The 9,826-nt window shown below is 42.7% G+C and overlaps 1 protein-coding gene across 2 annotated transcripts in view; it reads left to right on the forward strand.

Moving 5' to 3' along the window:
- Positions 1-7,960, forward strand: part of LOC130180655 (protein jagged-2-like) — a 53,156-nt gene extending 45,196 nt beyond the window's left edge. For both annotated transcript variants that reach the window (XM_056394305.1, XM_056394306.1), the window contains 3 exons: positions 62-193; positions 3,666-3,825; positions 4,083-7,960. In XM_056394305.1, the coding sequence (XP_056250280.1) occupies positions 62-193; positions 3,666-3,825; positions 4,083-4,594 (804 nt within the window). In that variant the 3' untranslated portion in view covers positions 4,595-7,960. The remainder of the gene's footprint in view (positions 1-61; positions 194-3,665; positions 3,826-4,082) is intronic.
- The last annotated feature ends 1,866 nt before the right edge of the window (positions 7,961-9,826 follow it).

Genomic DNA, 9,826 nt, shown 5'->3' on the forward strand with positions numbered 1-9,826 from the left:
TGTTCCTCGCCAGCAGTGCAGATACTAATCTGTTGTATCCGTGTGTGTGTGTGTGTTGCAGGGCACCACTGTAGAGAACATCTGCTCGGAGCTGAGGTACCTCCCTGTGACTCAGACGCTGGCCGAGGAGCGAGCGCTGCTCATCCTTTGTGACCTGTCCTACTCCAACGGTGATGCCGTGGAGGTCGCCATGGTGATTATGACACACAAACACACACCTGCCCACACACGCATTGATAACTACTGCAAATATAGGACTTAGTTTTGGGTTGTCCCGCATTTGAGGATGTACCTGGGTACTGCAACCATTCCTACAGTGGTTCATCCATCTCACTTTGATTTTTTCATCAAGTTCTTGCAAATACAACACCCACAAAGTCCCAACGCTTCGGGTCCACCCTGGCTGCCATTCTAACCAGTGAGCCCATGTCTACTGGGAATGAACTATAACAATATCTGAAATGTGTGTGCTGAACACCAGGCAGCTCGAAGACACACCTCTTCTGAAATGCCTCCAGTGAACAAATGAACCACAATGGAAACTAGCAGCTAATGCTATTTCCAGTGGGTTTTGGATGTAGCTTTAGCTGCTAGCGCTAGTTTAGCTCTGCTCGGGTTGCCTGCCTCTCGTGGAAGATCTACAGGAAATATTTGGTCTTATTTACATAGTCTTGTCTTGCTGAGGTTTGGGAATGATGCAGCGTAGCTGCGAAAACAGCCAATCAGAAAGGCTGTAACAGTTGAGCCAGATTATCTAAACCACTTTATTTGGAAATACAAATGAAAGTTAACAGACCTGAAATTTCCAATGATAATGTGCATGAGTGAGTTTAATGTATAAATATTCTCTAAACACACGGAGAGAACGTGCAGGTGAACAGACAGTCGAAGCAACACACACACGATCACACAGCAGCAGATTCAGGAGCTGCTGCCTTCTCTCTCTCTCTCTCTCTCTCTCTCTCTCTCTCTCTCTCTCTCACCCTCTCCACTTTCCCTCTTTTCTTCTCCCACTTTATTAAGTCGCACTTAATTCATCACTGCAAATCATTTCCAGAGGAGTGCAGTAAAATCTGAACCTTTTTCTATTTTCTGTTTCTTCCTTTAAAAAAGAAACGAAAAAAGAAAAGGAAGAGAAAGAAAGAGGAGGGAGAGAGGCGTTTGAAGCTTTCAACATCTGGATGAGATTTAGCTTTTCTGTTGGAACACCTTGCTGATCTCTGTCTCTTCTTCTCCTTGTTTCTCTTTTTCTTCCTCTTCTTCCTTTACTTCTTTTCACCTCCAGTTTAGTCTTCTCTCTCTTCTCTCTCTCAACGTGTCTCTTTTACCTTTCCTGCTTTTCTGTTTTCTCATTCTCCCTCACCCTTTTCTTTGTCTTTTCGACCCCTCTCCCTCGTCTCTCCTATTTTTTGTCTTGCTCTCACTCTCGGCCACCCAGACTCGGGGGAAATCAGTCACTTCGGGGCTTTAAGCTCTTAATGGAGAGGATTAGCTCTTGTTCCTCTGATGTTTGCAGCCTTGTTTTGAGCAGCAGATACAGGAAGAGGAGTGGCGAGCCTGACATCCACCCAAAACCCCACAACAAGGCTCTTATAAGAAACCTCACTCCCACTTGCTGTCGACTCGTGTTGCAGAGAAATGTCAGTGCTCATTTCCAAGTGTGGGTGAAATCTTCATCATCTCCGCGAGCTGCGCGGAGTGCAGCCGGTTCTCAGCCCCCGAGTCGTGTCGATTCATTCTCGTCCAAGAGCTCTGGGTGTGTTTGTAAACCCCTGAACCGATCAGCAGGCCGCTCCGCTGCGAGGCATCCAACCTGAGCAAGAAACAAGTGGTTCAATATGTTTGAGCATGTGGGAAAGAGCGAGGAGCGCTCGGTTTGGAGAGCGAGCCGTCCCTTCTTTAACTCGACATGTTGAGGCTGCGTCAAGTGCGTTGGAAGGAAAATGAGATGCTCGAGTAGCTTCAGCAAAATATGTGGAAGTGACATTCAGACGTAACGTTCATAAAGTGAGGAGAGTTTTTCACCTGCCAGGTTCCTCACAGTGTCCTGTAAACAGGACGAGGCTTTATAAACTCCTAATTCTGTGTTTCCATTACTGCAAATTCCCTTAAAACACACAACTTCATACTAACAAGTGTTGTGTATCCACAAACCTTGTTGTCCAGAAACTATTGAAGACGCGTCAGTGTTACTTCATTACCGTGAACACACACTGTAGTTTATTTTACTCTATTGTACTCACTCCCACATACACCCTACTGCTGCAAGAAACAAATCTGGATTAATCCGCTGATGAAAATAGTTCCCAACATGTTGCATCCTGTTCACTCTCCTAACTCCCCCTTGTTTCCACGGGCAACAAATGATGGAAAAGTAAACATGTTGAAGAGAGTGGCCGAGTATTTGCTGCAACTTTAATGCGATGATGATTTGAGACTCTCAGTGTCACAGGCAGACAGTCAGTGCTCAGTACAGTGCTGATGATGTGCTCTCAGCCCCCTGTCGCTGTGATGTGACCTGTCAGTCAGCCTGGGAGGCGGGGTTAGAGGTGTGTGTGTGAATGAGCTGCTGATTTCCTCAGGAGAAGAAAAGAGGAGTGTTTGTTCCCGGCCGAGCGGAGAGCACAGCTGGGCTCTCCTCTATTGTTTGTCCTAATTGAACTGCACAGCACAGAGCTAATCCCCCTCTGTCCCCCAACCACCTCCCAGCTCTCACCCTCAGCACCTTATTAGGCAATTAACTCCACCCTCTGTGGTCTCAGCAGGAGGGGTGGGGGCAGCCTGCCAGATGTTAGGATGAGAATCTCTTTTATTCGGACGGATGAATGTGTGTTATTTCTTTTTTGTTGTCTCGCGTAGCCTCGAGCGAGACTCGGACCATTTGGCATCAGCCTCTCTGTACATTATTGTAGGAGGTTAGTCAAAGTGCTCCACAAGGGTTTTAGGAGTCTTTGTGTTCCCTGTAATGAAAATTAACTTTCAGTTGCTTAAAACTTCTATTGAACACCATTGTGAGGGTCCCATCAAAACAACAGGAGGATCACAGCAGCACATTTCTTTAATGTCATAACAGGTATCACAAACTAATGGCAGCAAATCAACAGTCTCTCTGGAAACAGTAGAATTTTACTGCTGTAAAATCTCTTTCACTTTTTCAAATGCCCTAAATTTTTCCTTAAATAAAGAAACCTTTTAAGAGAGTCTGTGCAACACCATTATGTAACTCCCTCAGCTATGGAGAAATTAAACCTTAAGTGTCATATTGTTGTCTTGAACACAATATAAAGGAGAGTTTATAAAATGATCCCTTCTCCCAGCTACATTAAACACAACGTGACAACGCACCAACCAAAAACTGAAGGCAGTGAGACGTTCTGTCGCATGTCTGACTGAACTCAACCAAGTTACAAGCTTCAAGCATAAATTACATGAACTGTAAAAACATTCATGTTGAATATGATTACGTACGTTAATATAAATGTTTGGATGACTTCATAAAGTAATGGGCTAAAAACAGCACAGCAACGCGTTGGCTAGTCGCCGCTGTACAAACAACGTGTGAAATTCTGTGTAAATACAAAGCCATTGAATTCCTGTCTCTCTCTCTCTCTTTCTTTCTCTCTCTCTCTCTCTCTCTCTCTCTCTCTCTCTCTCCGCCTCTGCAGTCCTTTGAGCAGGACGGGCGATCGAAGGACAACGATCGTGGACAGATCCAGAAAGCAGCCAGCGCCATCATCAGCGCTCTGTCTAAACGCCACAACAGCACCGTCATGCTCGCCGTGGTGGAGGTCAAAGTGGAGACGATGGTCAAATCTCCTCCTGCTGGTGAGTTAGAAGTTTAAAGGAAGCTCAGTTCCTCTCAGTCCGTGAGCTCATTCACTGTTTTGTTTCAAGGATTTTCTTTCACATTGTTTCACATATTTATTGTTTTGTTGAGGCTTAGATGACAAGATCACTTGTTTGCATTCAGCGCAAAGGCAGCTGTGACATGTTTAGCTTAGCTTAGCACAAAGGATGAAAGCAGGGGGAAACTGCTAGCCAGAAAATGATCTCCTAACATCTCCTCTGACTTTGTCCTTCAGGCTACCTGGTCCCCGTGCTGTGCGTCGTCTTCAGCGTCCTGTGGATCTTCTGCATCGTTGTTTGCGTCTGGTGGACCCGCAAGAGGAAGAAAGAGCGTGAGAGAGCCGCCCGATCCGAGGACAGGACCGTCAACAACAAGCTGGAGCCACTGCGGAGCAACGCCCTCAAGGACAACCGCGACAAAGACATTCAGTACGAATGCAAGAAACTGATGGGCCCCTCCGACAGGACGTGCGACGGGGCCGAGGGCGAAGAGGAAGGAGAGCAGGAGGGGGAGCAGGAGGAGGACGAGGAGAGGGCGCTGGGCATAGGGGACAAGTGTCCGCCTCAAAAGTGCTCCATAGCAGGAGCGCAGGACAGGGGGATGATGGGAAAGGGAGGGGTCATCTGCACGTCGCGCAGCGGCCCAGTGAAGGCACCACACCGGACAGCGTACAGCCCCAAGGACAACCGGTGTAAAAACCTGAACGCCGCCAAGCTCAGCGAGGACATTAAAGACCATTACGTGTGAACACGCCAGAGGAGGAGGGACCTTCCTGAATCAAAGAAAAACAAACTGCAATGTCTTCAATGTCACTGACTTTTCAATTCTTAAAAGCACCAAAAGTGAAGATTACAGATGCTTTAATTTTTTATTTTTGTTTGTTACACCTTATTTAACTTGGTCGTCTGCAGCATGGAGGCTTGTTTCACCAAAAACCAACAAAAAAAACACAGAAAACAACCCAAAAAAAAAGATGGAAAATAAACATCACAGCTTCTGGATTTCTGGATTTCAGTTTAATCATCACACTGTTGGAATCAAGAAGAGTTTTTTTTTTTTTCACTGTTCCTGATTTTTCTTTTTCTCTGTTTATAAACTGTTTCTGTTTTTTCTTCATGAGGACTAACGCTCTCTTTCTTTTGAACCTTGGAGATTTAACCGAACGACACTGGCTGTGCGGCTGTGTATGTCGTTTCTGCTGTTTGGTGCAGTAGGTTCCTGTCTGCCTTAGCCCAGACCGCCGGGCCTTTTCTACTCTGTCTTCATATCATGTCTTTTTATAAAGAAAAAAACAACACAAAAAAAAGTTTTCTATACATTTAAGTTCTTTGGAAGCTGGCACAGAGAATTGACTGTATGATACCTGGCATGAAAAGTTTTTGTTTACATTCATAAAACATCTTTTCCATTCTGTGTTAAGGCTTAAAGGTTCTTATATACCCTTTCAAAATAATGGTCACCGCTTCCTGCGAGTCTACATGATGATTTTTCAGTATTTGCTATGGTAGAAAAGTGCCTTCAGCCCCTTATTTTTCTTTTCTCTCCTCTTATAGACTTTATGCAGATTTTAAATCCATATAAAGGGAAAGATGTCCTAGTAACAACTCTTCATACCACAGTAAAGGTTATTTTCTTTGTGATGTACATATGTAAATATGAACAAATGGCTGTGTATATTTGAGTTTAGTAACTTAAGTGATGCTTTGTATCATAGTTATTCTAAATAAGATTGTTTTGTGGTTGTTTTTTTTTTTTGTTTTTTTTTTAATGATGTCATTCCGTTTATTAGTGTCTGTTGACACTATGACAGGTTTTATACAGATTTTCGGACTGTGTCCAGAGTCTCCCTGAGTCATGAGCATTGGTTTAAAAAAGAAAACAGATCATGATTGTTTGTCTTGATGTGTTGTGATTATTTGTTACAGCTGTTAAGAAGACAAATACAGAGTCTGGGGAGCTGTTTGTCAGGTCTGTCCATCATTGTGAAAGGCTGTTAGGACATGAGCAGCAGTGAGTCACATCTCGAACAGCTCAGTAGTCAATGCTACAACTATAGGAACCTCCTTTAAAACAGTCCTGGTCATTTCATTGGAGTGAAATTGTGTTGAGGTGCCACCCCACCTACAACGTTAACTTTTCTGAAACAAAGCCCAAACTACACCTACATACAAATTCCAAGTCCACAAAGATCAAAACCAATTTAATTCTTATTCATGTTAATTCTGAGTTCCAGTTTCCCAGAATGCAAAATATGTTTCAAGAGCCACAAATTCAAATCATGCGAGCCAACTCTCCAAATGCATCTAAATGTCAATTTTTTAAATGATGTTTCAGCTCAGCTCACTGACAGTTCTTTGGGAAAAACTGGTGATCTTTTCCACTTTTTCCGTACTTCATGTTTTTGTTTTACCCAATCCCACAGGCTGTGTGTGTGTAAATATGAAAATCACCCTGTTGGCATCCGGTTCAAAAGCAGCAGAGCATCAGTACACAGGGCTGGTCTCATTGGACGACCTGGCCGCAGGGCCTCCTGCTGAGATGTTTTTGGTTTCCTTTTGTGCAAGAGATTTGAAAATGGAAAAGGAAACAAGTCAAGTCTTCATCCCAAAAGTCTCGAGAAGTGAGCCAGTAGTTGTCTATTTTAGCACATGCCTGATTTCTCCTCATCAATCCACAGTGCACATTTTTCCCCTTTTGAATTCGTGCCACTGGTTCCAGATCCATTTTTCTCTCTTCAGTTTTTTGCTTAATAATTTCTCAGAAAATGACTTCAGCTGTGTCCGACAGCTCCCTCATCCACTCCCATGTTACAAACACTCTTGTTACATTGTACAGAGTCATATATTGATGTTTCTTAACACTATCAACAATTTTACATTCCCTCTGGCAGATATTGTGGCACATAATGGTGAATCAGATGTTTGCAATGTTTGACACATTGTGGAATATTAAGGAGAAAACTGGTACACTGCACATGCTTTTCATTTCGGGAATTTAACATGTGGCCCAAGTGTATTTTACAATCAGAATACACTCAAAGACAAACAAATGGCAGGATATAAATATGCATTTAATGTCATTACACAGCATCCCTTTATTCCTTCTCATCTTTCTACAATTTCAGTTTAGTTAGGAAGTCCAGTGGGTTAAACAATCAAGATTTTTGCTCCTAATTGGGGACTCCAAAGGGCACAGAGGAAATTAACCTTGTGCTGTGGTGGAGCAGCAGGTCTTGAACCAGCACTGATGCATCTGATTGCTATTTCCAGTACACACTTACGGGTCACAGGGTCCAAACAACTTAAAAGCACTGCTGCCAGTCTCTCTTCAGCCTCTGCATACTTAGGTTATAATTTCATCGTTTTCCAGTCTGTTGGCATCAGAGGTGCCACACAGGGCAGCAGGGTTTTTAGTGAGCACGAAAACCCTCCTTGTGCTGCAGGAGACACTTTCATGACGGCAGTCAACCACCCTTGCTGTAGTGCCCTTTAGCACGACACAGAATCCCCATCGTAGACAAAGGGTGTGTGGTTTGAATGGGAACCTACGCACAGTGAATGAGTTTGTATCCTAATTTTCTAACCCTGTTTTAGCCCCGCCTCTCCTTGTGTATCTATTCTGGTCTAATGAAGGGAACAAGTTGTGTTGTTGTTGATGTTGCTGACTGTTGTGCTTGTTGTCCAGTGTTTGTAAAGAGTCTGTTTCTGCACTAAGAACACACAGGAAGAGAGAAACATTTAGCATTACCTCCACAGCGGTAGTGAAAAAAAAAAAAAGTCAAATATTGTCACTATCTGTGGATGAACATTATGTTTTCAATATTTTATGTTTTTGTTAATAATGCTGATGCAAATCATGGAAAATCCAAATTCATATTCTGTCAGTAAATTTTACATTGTGTTAGCCCCGGAGAAGGGGCTGAATGTGCAGAACATTGTAATTATTTTGTACAAAATTTGGTAAAAGTCTTGGTTTGTTAGTGGAATTTTTTTTGTTTGTTCTTAGAACAATCCTATTATTTATTAAAGTATTTTATACCAAAGTTTATTTTGTTTTGTGTTTTTTGATGTTTGATGTTAAGATATTTGAGATAAAGGTTTCTTTTAGGCTGTTGCTATTGTTCTCATCACTGACTCTTCACTAAGCCACGCCCCCTTTAATTGTCAAACTTCCCATTCTAGAACTTTTTGAACAATGGATCCTTGACAGAAGTTGACAAAAGCAGCTTCTCACATGGCGACCATCAGTTGTACCAGCTTAAAGGACGACTGTCAGTGGCAGACTTTTTTACTTGTAGCCAACTAACTAATTATTGATTCCATGAGTTGGTTGAAAACAGCTGAGTCTTTAATGTGTACAGCTGGCTTGTATGAAAATCAGAACCCCGGAACAAAGTCTTAAATATTAATTTCATGAAGTTCCAGAAGTAGCTTGATCAGAGAAAGGTTAGTTACTAAAATCCCTCTTTGAAGCTTTGTTAGTTCCAGATGGAAGATGTCCAGCCTTATTTGTTCCAGTTATATTGAATCTTTCAAAATTATTTTTACATAAGGGATTGCATTGAGTTTTATTTTTTACATTTTAGAAATTTGGTAATATACAATAAATTGTAGAGGCTACATGCTGTATGTTTCTTAAAATTTCCACTTTTTGTTTTTAACTTGAAATTCCGTCTTAATGATCAGTAGTCTCTAAGCAGCCAATCAGCTGTCTCTCTGCCTCCCGCCTCATTTAGCGCCAGGCCAATGAAGTGAGGCCTTCGCGTGCCTCCATCTGCCGCTTTAATGACAGTGTGGGAAATGATTAACATTAGCCCGCTCTGCTTGAAAGCCTTCCGGCAGCTGTGTTAGATATCCATAATGCTTGGTAGGACGTTATGTGCCGCGCTGTGTGGTTCATTAACCCGACAGTTGTTTTGGGAAGAATGGGAAACGTGTCTGGAATCCTGGATGGCGCGGCGCTCGGGTCACATGCATGTACAGGGCACGCTTGCTGACCTACTTGGAGAGAAGTACAATGAAGGAGAAGGGGAGATGGTGGTGTATAGTAAGAGGAGGAAGGGCCAGTGGTGGCATTAGGATCACGCATCATCCCACAATACAGCATGTAAGCTAATGCCAGATCCCTACAGGAGCTGGCTATAGTGAAGGCTGCTCATCCACAGCACACAGGTTTCTCTCTCCATGCTGCGTCTTAGACATCACATGCGAAGTAGCTGCAAATAATTTCAGCATTGGAGCTTAAAAGTTCAATCTTGACCGTTGACGTAGCAGTTAACAAAACAATGTCAGCAGATACATTTAGTGGCTCTTCAGGGGTTTTTGATTGGATCACATGAACTTCATCAGCAGATGGGTCCAGTTGTCAAGGAATTGTAGGTTGTCAAGTGTCCATGTTTTAAGAGTGCTTTAAGGATTTCTTCCATGTTGGGGAATCTGGATGAACTCCACCTGCAGATGAAGATCATGTGATACGATGCAAGTCCAGAACAGCTACTAAATGCACTATTTTTCCAATTTGGCCTTTGTGTTAGAATATCAGACAAATTGTTTATGGTTTTTAGGAAATTCAGATCCTTGAGTATATTTTAAACCACAGATACAATAGGTCTCACAATAACTCAAGGTCTACTTGCTGATTTCTCTCAGAACTTTCATGCACTTGAACCTTCTCCTGCTTAGAGTAAAGCAGCAGCAGTGTGAAGGCGACATTGTGCAAGCGGAGCTAAAACTCTCAAAACACTGAAAATAACTTATGTAACATGGTGAAGTCCTAATATAATATTTTTGATTCCTTATATACCTGATGGAGTTTGATAACTTAGTAGGTAGGTCCTGTGTTTTATCCCCAAGCAAAACACACTGCTAGTTACAAATGGTCTTCTGGAGGTTTTAGCTGGCATGTTGTGGGTTTCTATGAAGAGCCCATCTGAATAAACCATTAAGATGGTGTTCATGATTTAGCAGGAAATTTGCTTTT

This window comes from Seriola aureovittata, chromosome 13, assembly GCF_021018895.1.
Source record: "Seriola aureovittata isolate HTS-2021-v1 ecotype China chromosome 13, ASM2101889v1, whole genome shotgun sequence".
Lineage (NCBI taxonomy): Eukaryota > Metazoa > Chordata > Actinopteri > Carangiformes > Carangidae > Seriola > Seriola aureovittata.